Genomic DNA, 23,989 nt, shown 5'->3' on the forward strand with positions numbered 1-23,989 from the left:
GATTCCACGTCGGAAACACCCATCTCCATAGCGTGACACGCGTCCCATTAAATGAAACTCGGCGTTTAGTTATTTGGTGGGCTTTGGCTCAATGTCTTATTCGAGGCCCATAGTCTTCGTAGTACTAAAAGCTGAGACCTCATCGTCGTCTTCTACGCTTCCTTCGAACGACGATGCGGCAGTGAATCGTTCCAGTTCCGTAACGGTGAGTTTCGTAATTAATCGTCTTTAATTCACTTCAATCCGTCTCTGTTCGTCGGCGTATTTATGTATAAATACACATAGATTTCTCACATGCGGTTTGTACGTTCGTCTTCTTCGCTTCCTTCGAAGAGTTCCAGATACAGATACGGCTGTGAAGCGATACAGATCCGTAACGGTGAGTTCCATTTTGTTCCTTCTCTTATTTACAGTATAATGGCTAATTCATCATTCCTTCTTGCTGATTTGAAGGCCGAGTGATGTTCCTCCACCGTTGGGGTGTGAGTGCTCAGATTCTGGAAACAAGGAGCGTCAAATTGGTGGCGAGCTCATGGTTGTCGATATATGCTTCCCCTGGATTCTATGGTTATTCCGTTCTTTACTCGTGATCACTATAGGTTAAAACTATTTCCAGCGTTAAAATTCATGATTATCAGACCTTTGAATCACTTTTGATTGCGAAATTTAGAACAAGTCGGTTGATTATGATTTTTTCTTCACCTGAACTCATGATTATCAAAATTTATTCATATCTTCATCGAACCTCTTTTGAATGAGAAATTTAGCCCGTTTTTTTTTTTGGAACTTAGAACCCGTTTCTTGATTATGGATTCCTCTCCACAACTTTTTTAAACTCATAATAAGCCGTTCAACTTTTACATATTTGATAATTCATTATCTTGATAGATACATTTTGAGCACTTTGATATCTGTTTTCTCTTCGCAGTGATGTGTTTGTGACGTTGAGCTTGGTGGTTCTCTAACTATATAAAGGTAAGACTTCATCAGCAACATCCTTATATTTCCTACTTGCACCTAGAGCTTTATTTCTCATTATAATGGTTAACTCATCCTCTTATTCATTCACTTTGTGAATCTGCTACTATTAATGTGTAAGTTTCTTTCCTAAACACTCATCAGTTAATTTGATTTACTTAATCTCTTCTTATCCATGAATGTAAAAAAGAGGCGGCAACATGCTCCATTGCTCCTCCTATGCTAAGGTAACTCCGGCAAACAAAACAATCAATCCCTTTAAAGTGTTATGGTTTTAGCTTAATGTTCTTTAATTGATGTTGTTCATATTGCTCTCTGCTTCAGTTTTTTTGTTTGTTTGGTTATTAATTATTTGTCCAACATTATGAATCATAAAACTTGTGAGTTCACAGAGGAACCGTTACAAAAGTTTGGTGATGTCCCATTCATGTTTGCATCATAACCAAACTACTGCTCTCTTTGGCGTTATCAGAAGCCAATAAGTTCAAAAAGAGTAACACTGACAATCAAATCACATAAGAGGTAACCTTCATCTCTCTCTCTATAATTATATGTACGTGTATATTTCTCAGTACATTGTCTTACAAATACGCTTATTTGTTTAGTTGGAGTATTTGATTTGTTGTGGACCTTGCGGGAATGGTAACACTAAATGTGTTATTTACATTCTACATAAATACATTGACAAAACTGCAGATGTCTTTTAGTTGTGTCTCTTGATGTTTGTTGTAGGAAAAAAAGGATCTTATGAGTGTGCTCATACTTGATAAAAATATTTTTCCTCATCAACTTTTTCTGTTGCTATGGCTAAACTCATTAGATTCATCATCTTCCTCATTCTTTTCTTTTTGACAATCTTGAAAACTCATGGAACTGATGAACATCAATACTGGGACTGATGAACAGCAATACTGAGTTATGAAAAACCCCATGTGTATCCTGCAAGAGTTCTGATAGAACTAAGATATCTGAAAACGAAAGCCCAACCACAAGTGATTATGATCCGCTGCAACAAGCACATCCATTGGAGACAACCACTGCACAGTTCAGCCTGCTTTCGGCGGGAGCACTGTTGAGAGCTACCTGTTCTAGCATTTTATTGTTTTCTCAAAACGGCACACAAGACTTAACCTTTCAAGTTAGAAAGATTAGAATCCCACTATTCTGACTTGATATCATATCTTATGTGTGCAAATTATTCAAACAATAAAATTTTACTTCACATGTCCTAATTAAAATATTTTTTTTATACTTAAACTTCATGTTTTTTTGGCTTAATATATACATGTCTATTTTTGGTTTGGCTCTGTACTGCACAGAAAATTGAGCTGTATCTCCATAGATAAAGAATCAAACAAACCTCTACCTCACTCTTTCATCTTCTTCACAGTTCTTCAAATCAGTTCAAACCCAGAAAAGAAAAATTGATGTACATAGAATAACAACTGTAACAATTAAACCCAACAAGCAAAAAAAAAAATAGAGTTCTTCCAAATGAGATCGTAGGAATAAAAAGGACGCATAAACAATAATAAAAATGAAATACGGCTTTTGCATTTTAGAAAGTCAGCTGTTCATATTTTGAAGATTTTAAATAAAGTACATATGCAGCAATCCTCTTTTTTATTCTTGCTAGATACTAGTTGTTTTTGGATCGCCTTTTCTCTCTCCTTTTTCTCTCATTTAACAGAGGAAGAAGAAGCCGCTGGTTTGAGCTCCGACGACCGGCGCGTGGTTGCTCCGTTAGCACCACCGCCGGTCCAGTTCTCTTTAATTTCTCTTCGATTATAGGCTGTGTGTTTTTTAGGTTTGTTTGTGCGGATCTGAGCAAGTGGATTTAAGTTGTTCTGGTGGAAACCTAGGTCTAGATCTTCAGACCGGATCTTGGAGTGGTGGTGGTGGTCGGTGGTAGCTTGCTCGAAGCCTTCTTCCGGCTTTGTTCTGGTTTCCTTCTCCCGTCCTTGTGTTCTTCTCTTGTGGTCCTTGCGTCTGTTTTGTGCGTTTCGTTTTTTGGTTCTCGTGGTGGATCCATCGTGGTAGGCAGGTTGTGCTTCCTTGTTGCCTTCGGTTGCGACGGATGAATTCCGTTCGGTGTGGTGAATTTCCCGGCTCGTGGTTCAAGGATTTGGGGCTTTGTCCATTTGCACCTTTCCGTGGAGGCTTGTGAGGTAAACTGGTTCCTCTTCCTCCTGGGTGGTTCTCTGTTGGTTCCTGTGGCTCATCAGGGTTTGTTCCGGAGCTGTTGAAAAAAGGATAAGAGTCTTCCCCTAATAAGTTTGTTTGTGGTGTGCGTTTATCTCCTTCCTCCTACCGCTTTTGATCCATTTGCTTGGCCTTTGTTTGATGGTTTTAGGTTTTCATTGGTCTGCTTTATAATCCTTGTTTGTTCAGGTTTTATTTTGGCTCCAGAGAATTCAAGTAATTCTGCTGGCTCTTGACTCCAGAAAATTTAGATTTCTGCTGGCTATGTGTATGAATTATGTATCTCATCTCTCAATCTATCAATGAAAATCATCTTTTAGTGTGAAAAAAAAAATAAAGTACATATGCAAACTTGCACAACAGTCCTCACATTTTTGAACTTTTTGTGATTAGCCTGTTTTGTAAGTTTTTACAAGATCTATAAAGTAGTAATATAATCATTAGCCACTATAGATATACAGAAATTAATAGCCTGATAATATGTTTTAAATTATACATTAAGTTATTAGTTTTAATTATAATCTGATATATAGTGAGGCCAATGCTAAAAATTATTTTCAAAAAGTAATCATTATCATTTTTTAAAAAATAATCAGTATCATATATAAATTACAAAACAATAATAAAATAAATAGTGAAATCTGCTATTTATAAAATATTTAAAACTAATGTTACATATAATCAAGAATAAATTAAACATTTTTTAAAATATTACATTAAAATTATTTTTAATGGTAAAATATGTATATTTTGTAATTATTACAAACAGAAATTGTGCGGTTATTGTATTTAATTTAATTTGATTTTTTAAAGTACAAAAATAAACAGCGAAACCATATTTTAATACTGATATGTAAATAAAAAATATACTTGCACAGTTCAAAAAAAAAAGTATGTAAAATATCCGGATAACAAACAAAAATAACAGGAATGAAATTACATAATTTATACTAAAATAAACAGATTAAAATATCTATACTTACATATTAAATATAGAAGAAAAGTTCATTAATAATTGTATTTAGAAAATTTAGTTAATCCTCTTTTAAAACAAACAAAATAAACAGAAAGAATGATGAAAATTGAAACACTATACACATAATTAAAATAAAATCATTTAAATTAAAAACAAATGTGAAATTAAAATATAATGAAATAAATTCCCGCGCGAAGCGCGGACTTCTCCTAGTATCTATTTATATATAATTGAGTTTACTCTCTCCTGGACGCACTACCTAGGTTGCACGGAAGCTTCATCGGATGTCCGCTTCCCGCTTCGGAATCGGAATCGGAATCGGAATCTTGTGGAAGCTTACGGAATCTCGCTTCCAAAACGTTTCCAAATATTCTCCTTAAAAACACGTTGGAAGCTTACGATTCCGTTTTGGAATCACGCTTCCATTTTATTTTAGAACTCATTGTCATAATTCATAAAAATATAAAATCATAGTTTTTAGTTTATATAAAATCCAAATTTTAATAATAATGAATTAAAGAGAATAGAAATATACAAATATTAAAACTAATACTATAAATTATCTCTATGCATTGATGTTTTTATTAAAGATATAACATATGTTCAAATATATTATGTCAATAAATTTATGAAGTTTTAAAATAATTAATATCATAATTTATTTTAAACTTAATTTATGTGTATATTTATAGTTTTAATATGAAATCATTTCAAAATTATTATAAATTAATAAATGCTTTATTTTAAGTTTAAATCATATGATTTTAGTTCTAAATTATATAAATATTTCTTATATTTTAATATATATACATTTATATGTATATATGGATATACGCTTCCAACACGTACCCGCTTCCTGAATTTTTTAAAAATTTCGCTTCCGCGTTTCCATATGCTTCCGCTTCCACGTACCCGCTTCCGTTTCCATGTAACGTAGCGCACTACATAGACGAGAACGTCATAAAGTCGCACTATGTGAAGTCGACAAGTGTCATGGTCCACTAAAACTCAACGTTTCATTAAGTCGAGTTGGGCTTATTTCATTATTCATGCATTTTGAGTGTTTTGGGCTACGAAAGCTCGATGGAGCTAACCCTAATTGTGTTGACGCGAAGAAATGAACTCTCGGTTCGTTTCTCTTCTCTGTTCTAAAGCGACCTCTCATCTTCATCACTGTCTCTGAAACAGTCCGAGTTAAAATTTCTTCGTGATAAGTTCTATAAATTCAATCAATCTGGGGTTTGCATCGGTGAGTCCGTGTATTTGTGTTCTTTAAATTAATGGCGAAGCTATGATCTCTTCTACGGACAAGCCTCTAGCCGAGGATTTATCCAACGAGTACACACCTCCGAGGCTGCTAAGAACCAAGGAGATCCCGAACGTTTGTAAATGATTTTCGTCTCGCTGCAAGAAGTTCTAACGAAGCTGGTTTTGGTGGAGTGGAGATCCATGGAGCACACACATACTTGATCGACCATTCATGAAGGACAATGTTAATGACCCTGACGCTTATGGTGGATCTCTCGAGAACAGATGCAGATTAACAATATAATCTGATTTTACAGTTTATTGGCTAACTCATCAATTCTTGCTGATTTGAAGGCTGGCAGCTGTTCTTCTAGGGTCAAAGTGGATTGCTCAGATTCTTTCAAACTTACACCTTCATCTGATCAAACCATGTGTTGTTCGCAGGAATCCAGGATATTAGCTATATCAGTTCACATTATCCATCAAGACCCAAACTGTTCATATTATATGGGTACATCCAATTTCTTCCCACAAAGGTTAGGTCGATCTGATTCTCTCCATCAGATTTTTGGAACATATGATTTTTCTTTTTTTTTATTTAATAAAGATAAGAGGTAAGTAAGCTACTCCCAGTTATTTGATTACCTTCGAGTTTTTCAAAACGCTCATAAAAGCATTAGATATATCAGAGATGGCACATCTGCGCCAATATAAACAATGCATATGCGCCAACATAAACAATAACACCCGTATTTTCTAAAATAATATAATAAATAATAATCTCCAAAAGTCTCCATTTTATTACTTATCATAAATCATCTCAAATCACCAGAAATCCAATAAATAACCATACATCCAAATAATAGTATAAATCCTGAAAAATAAAGATAAAAGCTTAAAACCGAAAGTAAAAAAATAAGAAATAAATTTCCAAAAGCACCAATCCCAAAGCAATCACTCCTCCTGGCCAGTCTCATCTTTTTTTTTTTGGTCGACGGCCAGTCTCATCTAAAAGGGGGAAAAGAAAGGAGTGTGAGTAACATAGAAGTCACTCAGTGAGGTATGGGATGCTAAACACGCAAACCACTGACTTGAGTAAATAGAACTCCCACTATGGAGATTTAGCTCTAACATGAACAAAAAGATACCTAGAGCATCACACACAACAGACAATACACTGATAGTGCATAACTAGATCACACACCCTGTATCTCCTCATACGGATATACGTACGCTGCATCGTTAGTACAGTCTGTTTATGTACCCCCACCCTCCAAAACTGTGTCGAATGCAAACGTCTCTGCACCACGCCCTACGCAATCTGCGTCGCTAGCCATCAGACGTCTCTGAGCCCCAGCACTCCATAGTGGCGTTGCTAGTCCAGACATCTCTGAACCCCCACCCTCGCACATAGTCCCTACTCATAACTATGTATATATATATATATAGCATCACTTAACATCACACAATCCAATCAACGGTTGAATCTTCTAGACCCCTAGTTTCGGTTTACAATGAATGAACTAACTACCAGACACGACTCAAACAGACTCAATTCATGCTTCGAAATCTAAACTACAATAGAAATAATTTTATATTGGTACGGGATTTACGGAATAGACCCTCACCTTTGCCACGGGTTTCTGAAGAAACCTGAGAAAACACAGAATGGACCTTGACAGCTCTAAAACAGCAACTCTGAAACTCTCTGAAAATAAATGAATATGATGATTCTGGTATAACTGCACCCTAGAGAAAACATATGAATATCTCAAGAACGGACCGTTAACTTTTCAAGCTGTCCTGTCAGAATGTATTCCTAGATGTCTTATGTCCATATACACCGAGTTTACTCTGATCGGACACCATTTGATTAACCAAAAAAACTTCACCTCCAGGCTGGTCGCGAACGAAGACTGCAGTAATACCTCTAGCGAAAACAAACGCAACTTTCAGAAAATAACTCTAAATGACAATCCGCTTCTTTGAGATGATAGATACAAGAATGAAGTACTTACTGCAGATAGAAATCTTTCATTTAGGTCGACCGTTTCTCCTTTATGCTGAGACTGATCGGAAACGTATCTGCATCGCTACAGCTTAAACTTATCCTTGGCCAAGAAGCAACGTCAACAACTTTTTATGTACAGCTCCGATCTCGATTCCGCTATAGATTCTTGGCAACGAGATCTATCCAAGAAGCTATGGTCTGCAGCCTAATGTCCTCTGAATCGATCTAGGATCCTCCCGCAAAACAACTCCTCAGCCATGGATCCAATATAACTCATCCCTTCTCCTCGGCTTAAGACATGGTGAAATCTCTGCACACAAAAGTGTCTCCGGTTATATGAGACACACATCTGGTGGCTTTAGGCTCACAGCGGCTCAAATCAATGGTGGTTGGTGATGGTGGTGATGAAGACGGCAATGTTGTGATGGTAACAGCGAAAATCACATTCTTCTTCGGTGAAGTACTGCTGTGCAAACCAATCTCCAGACCAGTACAATATTGAGATGACAAGGGAGAAGAGAGATCAACAAGGAAGGAGAAGAAACATGTCTGAGCTATCTATCTCTCTCTACGATGATGTTGACGGCAACAAATGAAGAAGATAGTGTATATGCATTTATATATTTAGGTATAAATGCACACGTACACACATAAAAATGATTGGGAGAGCTTTGGTTTAATAATAATTAAACATCAGTACAGGAATTACATGCCAGCACATCATCATGATTCGTTATCTCCCTGCGGTACCTCCTACCCAACGCCTCTTTCTCTTTCTTATGAAGATCCAACTCCATCTCTTGACGCTTCTTTACTCTATCAGCATCCGAAGTTATCTTTGCAGTGAGTTTTCCACTTCTCCCAAAGCTGCCAAAGAAACCTTCTTCTCAGCCTCATACTTCTCACGCCAAACCGCAATCTCCTCAGAACAGTCATTCTTATCATTTGCAACAGCAAGCTCGGCCTTCTTTTTTCAAGCTCCGCCTTGACAACAGGGAGCTCCTCACCTTGGTTATACACCAACTTGTTCGAGAAATTCGTAGCCTGCACCAAATCATACAATGAGTTCTCTAAAAAAAATAAATAATAGAGAGAAAGAAGAAGCTCCTCACAATAGCCAAGTGACGAGGGAATTCTCGATACCACTCGTCACAATGAGCCTCATCAAAAGTGTAACCACCAACACCACCAGACGATTGAAACTACTTGAAGAGCTCTCCACACTGCGACCCTCTTACCGTTGAATGCACATTCAAACGGCTGAAAAAAGTAACTTTATCCGCATAAAGATTCGGCTAAACCGCTAAAGACGGCTCAACTACCAAAGACAGCTCAACCCAGAAGGGACAAGTTTACAATACTTTGATGAAGGCGCCTCTTTCGGCGAACGAACAGCAACATATTGTTTCTTCGCATTAGCAACTTCTTTCCCAGCTTGCGAACCATCGACCTTCTTACCACCAGCAACAACAACTTCTTTTCCAGAAGCATTATCACCTCCCTGACAAGGTTCAGTAGACAGTACAGGAGCTGGTACACTGGTGAGACCCATGATAATACCGGGAGCAGGCACCGAAGGCACCACAGCGCTGGAACACTGACCAATCTCAGCAACCGTACTAACATCAATACCCCCAGCAAAACAATTACCCAACCTCAGAATCTCACTCAAATACATCTTCCTCTAAGAAGCTAAAAATATATATATATAAAACACCAAAAACACTATCAGCTAATAGCGAGCAACCAAGGACATTCAATTCAGAAGCAAAGTCAAAGTAAAAAAAAGGAACAGAAGAGGCATATCAACCTGATTCCACAAACATGAATGCAACACCAAACTTCTGATCGCCTAACCTTGGACCAATCTCGAGCCTTAGTCACCTTGAAATACTCCACGTACTCGACCTCACCAGGAGCAAGAGGGATACCAACCAAACGATGAGATGCACAAATAAACAACATCAAAAGAAATTTCTCAAAACAAAGCAGGAACCACAAAAAAAAAATCAAGATACCATTGCAAGGATTCCATCTACTCCTAAAAGGATCAGTCATATCAGAAACATCAGGGGTCGACGAAGAAGATACCCAAACATACAAAAATCTCTTAACCCAATCTTGAGTTTTTTCCTTTCCCCCACAAGGCCACATTTATTCCCCATAGACACATAAAAGGCCTCCTCTATCTTATCACACCGGGTAATACGCGCCATATGCTCAAAAAGATAAAAGAATCATATGAACACCAATCTCTGCAGCAGTAAACAGAGCAGCAACCATATTTCAAATCGCAGTAGGAGTAAGCTGAGATAGAGCAAAAAGACGTTCCTAACAATACGGCAGCAACAGCCTCGGGAGGGGAAACCACAAATGATACTCTGTGAACCAGAAATCATAAACACAGATCCACCCATCCGGGATCATCCATGGGCACTCATTCTCATCGGGAATATGCGCTTCTATGCCACCTTCACGACAACAGTTGGCTCGAATCCACTTAATAGCATCATCATCAACAGCAGAAGGAAATGACTCCGATGAATCAGGATAATTAACAAGAGGACCTATGAAACTCGTAGGCCTCTCCCTAGCTCTCTTGGCTTTCTTTTTCTTCTTCACATAAGCATTAGAATCAGCAAGGTCATCAAGCGAACCAGCGAGAGAAGCAGCCAGACTCTCCCTTTTAATTTTCTTCAAAATATCGGTGACACTAGCTAGCCGATCACCACCAACATCACCTTGCCCATCGCTAAATCCATCTTGCTCTCCACTAAAGTCAACATCGTCGTCATCCCGGTCGTCTCCAGTATCGACATTTTGTTCACCACTAGCAACGTATCCCGTCTCAGCATAACCACTAACATCAATTCGCTCACAGCTAGAATCATCCCACTCTTCGTTAAAATCAACACTGTTCTCATCCTGGCAATCTCTGGTAACGACATTAGCAGCACCACCTATTTTATCATCATTAGCAAAACCACTTTGCTCATCTCCGGAAACAATACCTCCCTCACCAGCACAAATACTAACTTCTTCATCACAAGCAACGCTATCCTGCTCGTTATTTGCATCGTCATTAACAACGTCTTGCCCACCGCTATCGTCTTTTTCAGATTCTTCACCATAAGATCCTGAAGATGAATCTTCGATTGACAAGGTAGTATCTGATGAACTAGTATCTGAAGATGACTCTTCAATTTGAGCAGCCCTCAGCAACATATTTTTCTCATACTCTCAATGGATCTCCAACATAGATTTCTGAGACGAAGACAGAACCACACTCGAAGAACTCACATCCTCCAACAACGAGTTCGGGGAGACATTACATAAGCTGGCGCCGTCTCGAATGGCCTCGACAACATTAATGTTGCATCAACACCATCAACTGCATCAGCAGAGTCTGTTCTTCTCTCGTCACGGGAAGCTTGAGTCCTCAGCACGTCAATAATCGCCAACCCATTACCACCTTCCAACAACTACATCTGATAATCAGTGACAAGATACTTAAACAGCTCCGGACCCTGAACAGACGACCACGGGCCCACCAAAGATGTCCTCTTTTCTCCGTCACCAGATTCTGTCCTAACTAAGTTCGTTCCATACTCTTCATTCCACCAACTGACGCCATCAAGGACGGCCACAAAACCATTAAAGACGACCTCAGATCTTTGTTGATAAGCTCAGACCTTTCCTCTACCAATCTCACGTTTGGCTCACCCCTTACTCCATTTCTTGAAAAGAAATCAAGGCCATCAAAAATTAAGCACTCGGCTATGTCACTCCAAGAATTCTGATCAACAAGACCCTCACCTCAGCGAAAATGCGCAGCATCCCCAAGAAAACCACTCTCTGCCAAGCCTTGTCCAATTTTTTCTCCAACACAACTCACTGCCACAATCTCGCCTTGGCAACTTTCAGTAGCCAACAAACTCGGCACAATAAGAGACGAGCTCAAAACCTCCATCAATGAATCTGGAACCATCACATATGACCTTGGAGCCGACGCAATCGAACTTAACTTCGTCACCAATGAACTCGGAACCAAGACAATTGAGCTCAAGTCCATCGCTGAAGAGCTCGTAACAGCCACGAACGAACTCGGTTTCATCGTCGACAAACTCAGAACATTTGCAGACAAGCCCGAAACCATCTCGGGAGCCAACAAAGTCAAGCTCAAAACCACCAGTGAAGAGCAAGAACCAGTCAAAAACAAACTTGAAAACGAGTTTGAAACCGCCATGGATGAGGTCGTAACCTCCACAGACGAGCTCGGAGTCACCATCAAAAAACTCGGAATCAACGCAATGAAGTTCAAAACCGTCGCAGCTGAGCTCGTAGCCATCACGGACGAGGTTGAAATCAACGGAGTCGAGCTCAAAACCACCACCGAAGAGGTCCCAGCCACCACGGACGAGCTCGGATTCATCATCGACAAGCTCGGAACCTCTGCAGAAGAGCTCAAAACCATCACAGGAGCCATCGAAATCGAGCTCGACGAACGAACTTACAGTCACCACAAACGAGCTCGGAGTAATCATCGTTACTGACAAGCTCGCAGCCTCTACCAACGAGCTCGGAGTCGAAGAAAGCAAGCTCAGAAAAACCATTACCAAACTTGGGACCTTGAGTAACAAACTCAAAACTTCATCTCAGACACATTTCATTTCATCTCAGCCACACCACTAACAATCTCAGCCTTTTGTTTTTTTTTATATAAGCATTTATTACCAATCTTTAGATAAGCATCTTTAGTTTTTGTAATTGACCGAGCTTTTGTTATTCTTGATTATTAATACGAAAATCTCTACCCTTTTACATCTATTATAAATACAAAATTATTGACCGGAAATGGAATCCACAAAACCGGTTTGAATAAATATTTGACAAACCAAGGTTTTAGGTCATTACATAAATATTCACAAAAACCAACCTCAGGTATTACACAACTCTATTAATTAACTTACCACTAATTGTGTTTGTTTCTTAATGATTTTTTCCTCTGTTTTTTTTCATGTATTCCAGTCAATCGACTTTATTTGTACCATCAAAGTACTTTATCTGGTTTCGCCCCTGTATATTTTTTACTCATGGTAAACACATATAAATTTCTTCATTAAAATATTTTTTTTTGAATGAATGCTAAATTATATTCATCAAAAAAGCTTTTTTACAACAATGTTCCCATAGCTTTAGACTACTTCGACTTTCCTAAGCTAATTACAATCTTGTTGTAAACCAATACTGAAGAATTTTTTCTCTACCCCTAACCCCTTTAGTTATCAACAAGCTTAGCTTATTACGAACTCCCTTCTCGATAAACTTCTTCAACTTTGATAATGGAAGCAGATTCTCACCATGTCTGATCTTGTTCCTCTCCCTACATAGAGCATGAATGCTGGCGTTAAGTGCATATCGAATACAGAACAAACGATTCTTCTCTCGAGCCCCGTTTGTTGGGGAAAAATATCCAGACATAAGTTTTCTCCAGCTTCCGGATAGGTCATCGACTTCCGGACTCTTGCTCAAGAAGAAACCAGGGACCAACCCCTGCCATAGGTCCGACCCCCTTGATTGGATCGACCCTTGAAGCAAAATAGAAATTTTCCGCCTAAGGAGAAACTTCCATTTTTCCGATTATGGAAGAGTTCCATTACTTGAAGCCGACGTCTACACCTATAAAAGGGGAGCCCAAACCCTAGAATAAAGGATCGACTTTTCTAGACTAGGAGATTAGGGTGTAGGCGGCTAGAACTAAGGTTCATACACCATCAACGTTGTAGTCCCGAATCATAAACTCAATATACATCTTCTAGTTCACGAATTCTTGTTTCTCATACAATCTCTTCTAGTGTTCCGTAGTACTCAAACGACCCTACACAAAAATACCATAACAGTTTGGCGGTAGAAGGAGGGGAGTAATCCAACTACGTGACGATGGCACTAGAGGACGATACTAACCAAGCGGAGATGACCCCGAGGGAGATCGAACTCCTCAACCGACTCGAGATCCTTCAAAGTCAGGTTACCGATCTTCACAAAGCTCGGGAGACCACGCCTAGAGGTCACGAACTTCTTCTAGAAGTTCAAACCCTAAAAGATCAACTTGGAGAACACTCCAAGCAGCTGCAGCAAAGCGCCGAGAAGCTAGACGCTATAGAAGCGGAGAACCTTGTCCTCTGACAAGAAAACCAGAACCTCGGTGAAACCAGCAACAAGCGAAAGCGGTTCCGAATTAAGGTTCGACCTATGGCTTCGCTCAACACTCCACGCGATGGTGAAAAAGCGTCTCACCGACCCGTCTCCACCAACGATGAACCTGAGGGCCGAGAAGCCGCTCACGACGCGACCCGAATGCAAGTGGATAGCGATTTCTACGCGGAAGACGAAGAGTACTCACCCGATGATCCCGCGATCTCGGACCTGACTCTAGCCGCCTATCTAGAAAGAGTGGTTTCCGAAAGGTTCGACACCATTCAATCTATGGTAGAAAGACTCCCAGGAGTAGCTCCCCCTATTCGGAGGAGTAATCCAGGGTCCTACTCCGATACACCTTTCGTAGAAGAGATTGCCTCGGTGGAGATGCCACGCAAATTCTCCTACCCGAGCATAAAGATGTACGAAGGTACAGGAGATCCCGACAATCACATCGCTCAATACAAGTAACGCATGCTAGCCGTAGCAATACCCCGGGATGCGCGGAAAGCTACCATGTTCAAGGGATTCGGATCGACCTTGACCGGCCCTGCTCTTCAGTGGTACATCAATTCGTTAGTAGTCTCAACCTAGAGAAAAACTCAGATGATCTCTATGAAGTCCTCCAGCATAGGAACGAACCCCTTCGTTCCTACATAGCACACTTGAACAAAGAGAAGGTGGCTATCCCAGAGTGCAACACTGACACGACTATCTCGGCCTTCAAGCGGGGCCTACTCCCGGAGGGAGATCTCTACAAAGAGCTGATTAAATACAAGTGCAGGACCATGGAGGATGTATTGTCTCGTGCTTGGGCTCAAGTAAGATGGGAAGAGGATGTTGCAAGTAGGGCCAAGGCCTATCCGAAGTACGATCAGAAGTCCTCGAAGCCAACCAGGAACGATCGCGGTGAGCCTTTTATCCCAAGTTAGCTAAAGAGACTAGCAATCCAGGCAGGGGCAGATATCAAAATCGTCCCTTGCCTAGATGATGGTATCCACATGGCCCGATATCTCTCATCTTGCGATAACAAAGCCGGAGCTAATCGGTGTCCTACGACAAATGGGTCCTCAAGTCAAATGGCTTCCCAAGATGAAGGCCTCAGAGGCTAATCAAAACCCCAAACGGTGGTGCGAATTCCATAGTGATCATGGTCACACTACGGAAGATTGCATAGCCCTGAAGATAGAAGTCGCCGAGCTTCTCAAGAAAGGCCACCTGAGAGAGTTCCTCTCAGACAAGGCCAAGAACCTTCTGAATAAAGAAGGTCCCGGTCTCCTTACCGAAGCAGCTCCTTCATTGCCACCACAGCAAGATCGGGTGATCCATGTCATCTCAGGCGGATCGGAAGTAAGCGGAATCAGCAGTGCTGCTGCCAAGAGAAGTACTCGCAACGCTAAGAATGGCCAAGAGGCCGAGGTCCTAAGCGCCTAATCCTTGGAACGGATGAGATCAGCTTCACTGCAAGGGAGCATGAGAGGGTCCTAGCTCCTCATCACGACGCCCTTGTCATTTCACTTACCATAGCGAACTGCTTGGTCAAGCGAATACTTGTAGACAATGGGAGCTCCAACAACATTATCTTCCATTCAGCTTACGCCGACCTGGGGTTAGAACCTAAGGCCCTAACTAGGAAGGCGACTCCTCTTGTAGCCTTCTGTGGAGAGGTAAAGCAAACCTTAGGGGATGTCCTTCTCCCAGTATATGCCGAGGGGATAAATCAGGCCACAAAATTCCTGGTCGTCGACTGTCCTTCATCGTATAACGTGATACTGGGAAGGCCTTGGATCTACGACATGGGAGCCATACCTTCGACTCTGCATCAACTGGTCAAGTTTCCAACTCCCTTGGGCATTAAGGCGGTCAAGGGAGATCAGGAAAATGCCAGGTCCTGCTATCAGACTACCCTAAAGGGAAATATCCAGGTCTTATAGCAATTACAGAAGAAGCTTCCGACCCCGCATACCGAAGAGCCGGAAGTGGAGGAGATGGATGAAGTTCCACTCGTAGAAGGGAACTTGGGTCAAAACTTGAAGATAGGCTCCAAGCTCCTAGAAGGGCTAAGAAGGAGATTGGTCGACTTCTTGAGATCCAACTCCGACTGCTTCGCCTGGTCCCATGAGGACATGCCTGGAATAAATCCCGACGCATCATGCATCAACTTCAAGTGGATCCAATGCATCCCCTTGTCAGACAGAAGATGAGGAAGTTAGCCCCTGAAAGGGACGAAATTATCAACGAAGAGGTCAAGAATCTACTGGATGCCGGATTCATACGAGAGGTGCAATATCCGGAGTGGCTAGCTAATGTGGTGGTCGTTAGGAAGAAGAATGAGAAGTGGAGAGTCTGTATCGACTTCACGGACCTCAACAAATCCTGTCCAAAAGACCCTTTCCCCTTGCCTCACATCGACAAGCTAGTTGATGCAACTGCTGGTCATCAACTGATGAGTTTCAAGGATGCATTTTCCGGATATAACCAAATCCTAATGCATCCCGACGATCAAGAGAAGATCTCATTTATGACCTCCCGGGGTATATACTGCTACAAGGTCATGCCTTTCGAACTAAAGAATGCTGGTTCGACCAATCAAAGACTTGTCAACATGATGTTCGCCGACCAGATAAGGCAGACCATGGAGGTTTATATTGATGATATGCTGGTAAAATCCCTAGACGCCGAGGACCATATCTCGCAACTTCAACAGGCATTCACCACCCTTAGGAGGTACAATATGAAACTCAACCCTTCAAAGTGCTCATTCGGAGTAAGCTCTGGGAAGTTCCTGGGGTATATAGTCACCCACAGGGGCATCAGAGCCAACCCAGAGCAGGTAAGAGCAATCTAAGTGATACCTTCCCCTCGTAATGTCAAGGAGGTTCAAAGACTGACAGGAAGGATGGCCGCCCTGAGTAGGTTCATCTCCTGGTAAGGGAAGAAGGAAGGAAACATCATCCTATCTACTACGTGAGCAAATCGCTGCTAGACGCGGAGACCCGCTATAGTCACCTTGAAAAGTTAGCCCTCGCCTTAGTTAACACGGCCCGAAAGCTACGCCCCTACTTCCAGGCCCATCAGATCGTGGTGGTCATCTTTTTCCCCATCAAAGCGGACCTTCACAAGCCGGAAGTGTCTGGACGACTAGAAAAATGGGCCATAGAGTTGGGAGAGTACGATGTGATCTTCCGACCTGCAACGGCCATCAAGTCACAAGTCCTGGCAGATTTCGTAGCCGAATTCTCTCCTGCCATGATTCCAGTCCTGGAACCAGAAGTAAAAGTTCGCGATAGCGAAGGGGAGAAAAGCGAATGGATGCTATACGTAGATGGGTCTAGTAACGTAAGGGGCGCAGGCGTGGAACTAGTCCTAACTTCCCCTACGGGGGAATCAGCCTTAAGGGTCGTACGATGCAACTTCAAAGAAACGAACAACGAGGCTGAATACGAAGCTCTAATAGCAGGGCTGACACTCGACAAACAGATGGGAGTAAAAGACATCTGATAACAGGATTTTTCTAAGATCCTATTCAAATTGGCGCTGTTGCCAACTTCTAAGTTGATTGTGACATTGGGATTTAGTAACTTGCTTGAGACTAAATCATTTTTATTTTCTATTGTGATATTGATTCTTGCCTCTTTTCTCTCTTTGACTTTTCAGGTGTATGAACTTGAGGAGTAGAGGTTCATCAAGCCTTGCTCCCATTGTTGAAGACATTTCTGCACTTGAGAGGGAGATTGTGAGAAGAAGAAGGGAAGAAGAGCAACAGGCTCACATTCAGAGGTTGGGGTTTGACATGGAGAACCTGCCTCAAGAGGACAGGAACAGAAAGAGGATGAAGGAGGACTTGCTGATATGGTAGAAGATGAAGTTCTCAATGAGGAAGGGAACGTAGAAGTCAGCAATGCTCAAGATGATGAGATTCCTAGTAACGAAGGAGTTGAGCTACCAGGGGAAGAAGTGAAAGAAAAAAATAGAAGAGGACCAACAAAGATGCGCAGAGTGGCTGAAAATCCTAATGAAAAGGTTGCGGTCACATTCACTGACTTTGGTGAGCATGTTGGACCTGGTTCAGTAACACTATCATCTTTTCTTGGTCCTCTTGTGAGGGAACATGTTCCGGTAACACTTTCTGATTGGAGAAGACTTGATGCAGCGACTAAAGGAACAATGTGGGAACATGTTTGACCTTTGCTTATTTTGATGCAGGGGAGGTTTAACTTGCAAGAAGAGTGGCATAAAGCTGTTATTTTCAAGCAGTTGGGAAGCTTGTGGAGGGCTGGGAAGTCAAGGCTAGTGTCACAAGTACGGGCAGCGAAGACTGCTGCTGAGAGATTAAAATTAAAACCCAGCAACGTTCCATCCATTCAAATGTGGAACACTTGGGTTAGGAGCAAGACTACCTCAAGTTTCACGGTAAATTATCCATATTTATATGTCATGTTCTATAAATTTAATTATGTCTTATTTCATGTCTTATAGATTTAGTCACATTCATATTTATATTGTAGGAAATAAGTAATAGGTACCGAGAGCTGAGAAAAAATCAGATTCCCCATACCACCAGCCGCAAAGGAATGATTCGTTTAGCTTATTATATGGTAAGTAATAGGTACTCAAACATCTATATATTGTATAGCTTATTAGAATAATTAAACCTCTGTGTACTGAGATATATGTATGTATTTTGTATAGAAAAAAGAGTCAAGACCCGAAAAAGTGAGTTGGAGTAAGGTATGGATTGCGGGACATACTCACGCTGATGGTAGACCCGTGAAGCCTCAATATGCTGAGACTATTGTAAGAATTCTGGAACTTGTTATATATTGTGTTTCATCTTCTTGGATTATGATCATTGAGTTATATTGTGTATAAATGTTCGTATCAGGAACAAATCCAGTCACTTGATAGTCAAATGGACTCTACATCAGCTGCTGATAACATAAGGGAGGATGCTGTCACCAAGATTTTGGGAAAAGACAAACCTGGACGAGTAAGGGGGTTTGGTAGAGGGATTACGGCTACTAAACTAGCATTCCTGCAATCTAGAGACGCAAAGATTGCTGATATGGCTAGTGAGATTGAAGAGTTGAAGGGCATGGTCCGAGAGTTAGCTGGAAAGAAGGTACTCGTTTTCACTACATTTACTCAACTGGTCTGATTACAGTTAATAATTAATAATGGTTTTCTCTTCTCACAGAAAACTAATGGTGAGACTGAAACATCTGAGACAAGTGCTGGATTCAAAGAAGGAGTGAGAGTACAAATACTGGATTGGTTTGAGTCAGAAGATGTAGTTGTTGGTGAAGGAGAATTTTGCTCTGATGAACCGATGTACAAAATTGGTCGTGTGCCTATTGGTCCTAATGCAGTGGCTGTTATTGTTAAGTCCGCATTAATCTCGGAAGCTTTTCTCTGGAGGCCTACGACAGATGTATTATCTCTTGAGGACGCTGTGGGATGCAAAGTAGCTTGGCCAATAAATAAAGTGGTTTTGGACAGGAATCCATTAGCGTCTCAAGATGTATCGATGGTAAAGTTTTTCAATCTAGTACTTTTTCGACATAAGTATAGGGCTCTCATCATTAGCTTGTTACATTGTAGCAACACAAGGAAGGTGAAACTCGAAGATGCAAAATCTATGACTGGACTTCAGAAGAAGAAGAGGTTATTGCTGAAGGTCTCCTGTGCTCATCTAATTCCAAAGAGATGGTTAACAATATACCTCTGGGTCCAAATGCGGTGAGCATTGAAGTGGTGAAGGTGTTTAAAGATAATGCTCATTTGTGGAGGCCAACTGCGGAGATGTATTTGATTGGTGATGCAATTAACGAGAAAATCGCATAGCCACTCCTCAAGTTTGAAATTATGGCTTCGATCACTACAGCTGCAACACCTGCAAAACCTGCAGCCACGAAAACAGCATCACCTACCAAACCAGCAAAGAAAAAAACAATGGTATGTTATTGAAATGAATAACCTTGTATTTGTTTGTCTATTGGTTGACGTTGGAACTTGTTGAGTTTTAGAGTCCAGGCAGCACTAGTACCACCAAAAGTGCAAAGCAGAAGTGTATTCTCTTCAACTGCAGCAACACCGGACGTAAGGTAGCCGAAGGAAGAGTGGCTTCAACAGATCCGAAAGAGCTGTGTCACTTTGTGCCCCTGGGTCCAAATGCAAGCAAGGTGTGGGTTGAAGTGGCTAAGATTGGTGATGCAAAGGTGTGGAGGCCAAATTCAGAGATTGAATACATCTCTGATGCAATAGGTTCAGTTGTGGCATGACCAAATGATAAACTGAAGTTGGTGTGAAAGTCTGAAACAATGTATCTCTAGTTGTGTTTTTTTTTCTCGACGGCTCTAGTTGTATTTCTAGTTTGAACTTATGTGAAGTTATGTGTAATATTTATGTGTGATATTATGTGTAAGTTCACAAACAAAAAACAAATATTATGTGTAATATTAAGATATAATCTTGTGTACTGTCGTTCAAATCCTTAAACTCCAAACAAATCTCTAAACCACAAACAAATCTCCAAACCCTATGTCCAAATCCCTAAACCCCAAACAAATCTCCAAACCTTAATTCCAAATCCGTAAATCCCAAAGAAATCCCTAAACCCCAAACAAATCTCCAAACCCTAATTCCAAATCCCTAAACCCCAAACAAATCCCTAAATTGTTTTAGATGATAGATTTTTAAATTATAAGAAATCATATTGTAATCTTAATTTTATAAAAGTCATTTGTTAAAAAAATTATAAAACTCATTTGTCCAAAATTCCAAACCCTATAGTCTTTGTACATACAATTATGTCTTAGTGTTTATGAATACATGAGTTGTATTGATGAGTTTTATAAAAACTCATATAAAAATTTTATATATATACGAAATAATTTTTTAAAAATTGTAATACTAGTAATAAAAATTTTAAAATTTAATTTACTTTTTTTTGCTTATAAATCTATTTTATGTTAATTTCTGATTTCAAACAAAATTAATACTCAAAGCCAATGGGGAGTAACCTCCAGGATTGCAGACGTGGAAATTGCATACGCCGATGGATGCATCTCGCCATCATTGATCAGAGCCATTCTTTTCTAAGCCAATGAGGAGCCACCACTAAGATCGCAGACTGATTAATCCTACACCGTTTGATTTACTGAACTAACTTTGATTAGAACTGTTCATTTGTTTTTCTCATTCTCTTCTCTCAGAACACAACTCCGAACAAAACATCCTCTTCTTTCAGAACAAATCTAAGATCTGAAAGACGTGTATGTCTCTTGATCTTTGATTTGGATGACTCTTAGTTCCGTTCGCCGATTGAAATAAAGCAAATGGATAAGGCGTGGGTTTGGCTGCCAAGGTATAACCTAAGATCTCTCGAGCTCACTTGTATTCACCGATTGAAAGACAGCTAACTACTTTTTTCTGATATATCATGTAGGAATAGTGATGAGTACTCAGAAAGAGCAACTAATTTCGTGTATTCATCAGCAAGAAGATTGGGAAATCTGTCTGAAATGCTGTGTCCTTGCAGAGACTGCCGCAATTTAAGCCATCAGCTAGTTGATAAAATAGTCGAGCATCTAGTGATTAGGGGTATGGATAAGAAGTACAAGAGCTCTTGTTGGAGTATTCATGGTGAAAAAAGAGAATCTAAAGAAGACACTGGTCCTGGCAATGAAAGGGAGGCATATGAGTTGTTTAAGACAGCATTCTCCATGGATGAAGATGGTTCAAATCAGACGAATGAAAGTGGGGTGGAGCCAAATGATGGTGATGAAGCAGCAGAGGAAACTGAGTTTAGGAAAAAGTTAAGAGACGCTGAAACGCCATTGTACTTGGATTGTATCAAGCACACGAAGGTTTCAGAAATCATGGGACTTTACATATTCAAGGTTAAAAGTGGTGTGTCTGAGAATTACTTCGATCAGCTGTTGGTTTTGCTTCAGGATATGCTACCTGAAGACAATGTGCTTCCAAAGAGTATGGATGCAATCACGAAATTTTTGAAGATATTTGGTTTCGGCTAAGACAATATTCATGCTTGCATGAACGATTGCATACTATATAGGAAGGAGTTTGAAAAACTAGAAAGCTGTCCAAGATGCAAAGTTTCGAGATGAGAGAAGGATAAGCACATCAATGAGATAAAGGTTGGGATCCCAGCTAAGGTCCTTCGATATTTTCCAATCAAGGATAGATTTAGGAGGATGTTTAGATCAAAGAGGATGGCTGAAGATCTGCGTTGGTATTATACCAATGCGACTGAAGATGGTACAATGCGACACCCCGTTGATTCTATCTCTTGGGCACAAGTGAATGATAAATGGCCATACATTGCTGCTGAACCAAGGAATCTTCTACTTGGAATTTCTACAGATGGGATGAACCCTTTCTCCATGCAAAACACCAATCACAACACATGGCCAGTGTTGTTAGTGAACTACAACACGACTCCAACGATGTGTATGAAGGCTGAGAATATAATGTTGACATTGCTGATCCCTGGTCCAACAGCTCCTGGTAATAACATAGATGTCTACTTAGCACCATTAATAGATGATCTGAAAGATTTGTGGGCTGAGGGTATTGAAGTCTATGACTCATTTGCGAAGGAGAATTTCACACTTAGAGCCTTACTACTTTGGTGTATCAGTGACTATCCAGCATTAGGAACCTTGTCTGGATGTAAAGTGAAGGGGAAACAAGCATGCAATGTATGTGGAAAGGATACACCTTCTAGGTGGCTTAAGTTCAGCCGCAAGTTTGTCTACATGGGAAATAGAAAGAGACTACCGCCTGGCCATCGTTACAGATATAAAAAAGCTTGGTTCGACAACACAGTGGAGGAAGGGAATGCGAGTAGGATACAAACTGGCGCTGAGATATATGAGACATTACAAGCTTTTAGGAATGATTTTGGAAGACCTCTAGATAAGGAGAAGAAAAGGAGAAGACCAGAGTTGGAAGATGATGAGATGGTTCAAGAAGAAGAGTTTGAAGAATCAAATGATCTATGGCGGTGTAAGAAGAGATCAATATTCTTTGAACTACCTTACTGGAAGGTAAAGCATAGTAATCAGGAACTATATTCTCTCCTTCTTGTATATGAATATGCCTAACAGTTTCTTGTTTAATGTCTTAGGATATGCATGTTCGTCATAATATTGACGTTATGCACGTTGAAAAGAATGTGTCGGATGCTATAATGTCTATCTTGATGCAAAGTTCGAAGTCAAAAGATGGTTTGGAAGCAAGAAAAGACTTAGCAGATATTGGAATCAGAAGTCACTTGCACACAGAGGTTAGGGGTTCGAAAACATACTTACCTCCAGCATCGTATTGGCTATCCAAGAAAGAGAAGACCATTTTCTGCAAAAGGTTATCTCAGTTTAGAGGTCCTGATGGTTATTTGTGTAATATTGTGAATACTGTTTCAGTTAACCCTCCTAATATAGGTAGTTTAAAGTCGCATGATCATCACGTACTAGTACAGAACTTGTTACCAGCTGCATTAAGAGGGTTGTTGCATAGTGGTCCTAGGATTGCCATTAACAGATTATGCAGCTACTTTAACAGGTTGTGCCAACGCATCATTGACCCGGAGAAACTTATATTAATGGAGACAGAGTTTGTGGAAACAATGTGTCAACTGGAGTGCTTCTTCCCTCCATCTCTTTTTGATATCATGTTCCACCTTCCAATACATCTCTCAAAAGAGGCACGCTTGGGAAGACCAGTTCGCTTCCGCTGGATGTATCCATTTGAAAGGTTTGATGTACTCATTTGCTTCGATTAATGTATTTCTTGCAATGATGTTTGACTAATATTAATATTGCTTGACTGAGTTATAGGTACATGAAAACACTAAAGCCCTTTGTTAAGAATTATGCAAGGCCAGAAGCATGTATGGCTGAAGGGTATTTAGCTGGAGAATGTGTTGCATTTTGTTTAGAGTTCCTTCAAGATTCAGTACAAGTTCAAGAACCAGTTAATCGTAATGAAGATATTGAGGTTGATAGAGTCGTGGTTGAAGGTCGACCTCTGCAGAAGGGAGTAGAGGTCACCCTTTCAGATAAAGATAGAGATATTGCTCATCGCTATGTGCTAATGAACATGGCATCTATGGATCCCTATGTTGAGTAAGAGGTTACCCTTTTTGTTTCATCTACTTTTAATTATAATTTGTTGTTCAAACCTGTTTTTTAATGTCAAATCAGGATGCATTTAGAAGAATTACAAGCTAATGATGCTCGATGTGCTAGAAATGAAACTCTGCTGTGGGAACACCATACTGAGCAGTTTGTAGAATGTGTTAAAAAAAGGTTTTCAACTCCAAATCCTTTTCTTCTATAATATTTTATACATCT

General features: G+C 40.3%; 2 protein-coding genes across 6 annotated transcripts; both read left to right on the forward strand.

The window, feature by feature from the left end:
* Positions 1 to 5,241: 5,241 nt before the first annotated feature.
* LOC108829434 (uncharacterized) lies at positions 5,242 to 20,094 on the forward strand. Of its 5 annotated transcripts, none has more exons than XM_056995740.1 (10): positions 5,244 to 5,670; positions 5,759 to 5,940; positions 17,271 to 17,732; positions 17,820 to 18,026; positions 18,122 to 18,211; positions 18,306 to 18,410; positions 18,499 to 18,735; positions 18,811 to 19,143; positions 19,215 to 19,568; positions 19,640 to 20,094. In XM_056995740.1, the coding sequence occupies exons 3-9, from the start codon at positions 17,466 to 17,468 to the stop codon at positions 19,455 to 19,457; spliced, it is 1,482 nt and encodes a 493-aa protein (XP_056851720.1). In that variant the 5' UTR covers positions 5,244 to 5,670; positions 5,759 to 5,940; positions 17,271 to 17,465; the 3' UTR covers positions 19,458 to 19,568; positions 19,640 to 20,094. The 5 variants fall into 5 exon arrangements, with proteins under 5 accessions (XP_056851722.1, XP_056851720.1, XP_056851721.1 ...); XM_056995741.1 differs by having other exon boundaries at positions 5,244 to 5,405; positions 5,849 to 5,940; XM_056995742.1 differs by having other exon boundaries at positions 5,242 to 5,940; positions 18,499 to 18,711.
* A 1,753-nt stretch (positions 20,095 to 21,847) lies between these two features.
* On the forward strand, positions 21,848 to 23,765 carry LOC130500780 (uncharacterized). Its single transcript, XM_056995745.1, has 3 exons — positions 21,848 to 22,684; positions 22,765 to 23,390; positions 23,474 to 23,765. Exons 1-3 carry the CDS (start codon positions 21,848 to 21,850, stop codon positions 23,763 to 23,765), a joined length of 1,755 nt encoding a protein of 584 aa, XP_056851725.1.
* The last annotated feature ends 224 nt before the right edge of the window (positions 23,766 to 23,989 follow it).

Source organism: Raphanus sativus, unplaced genomic scaffold, assembly GCF_000801105.2.
Source record: "Raphanus sativus cultivar WK10039 unplaced genomic scaffold, ASM80110v3 Scaffold0034, whole genome shotgun sequence".
Classification (NCBI taxonomy): Eukaryota; Viridiplantae; Streptophyta; class Magnoliopsida; order Brassicales; family Brassicaceae; genus Raphanus; species Raphanus sativus.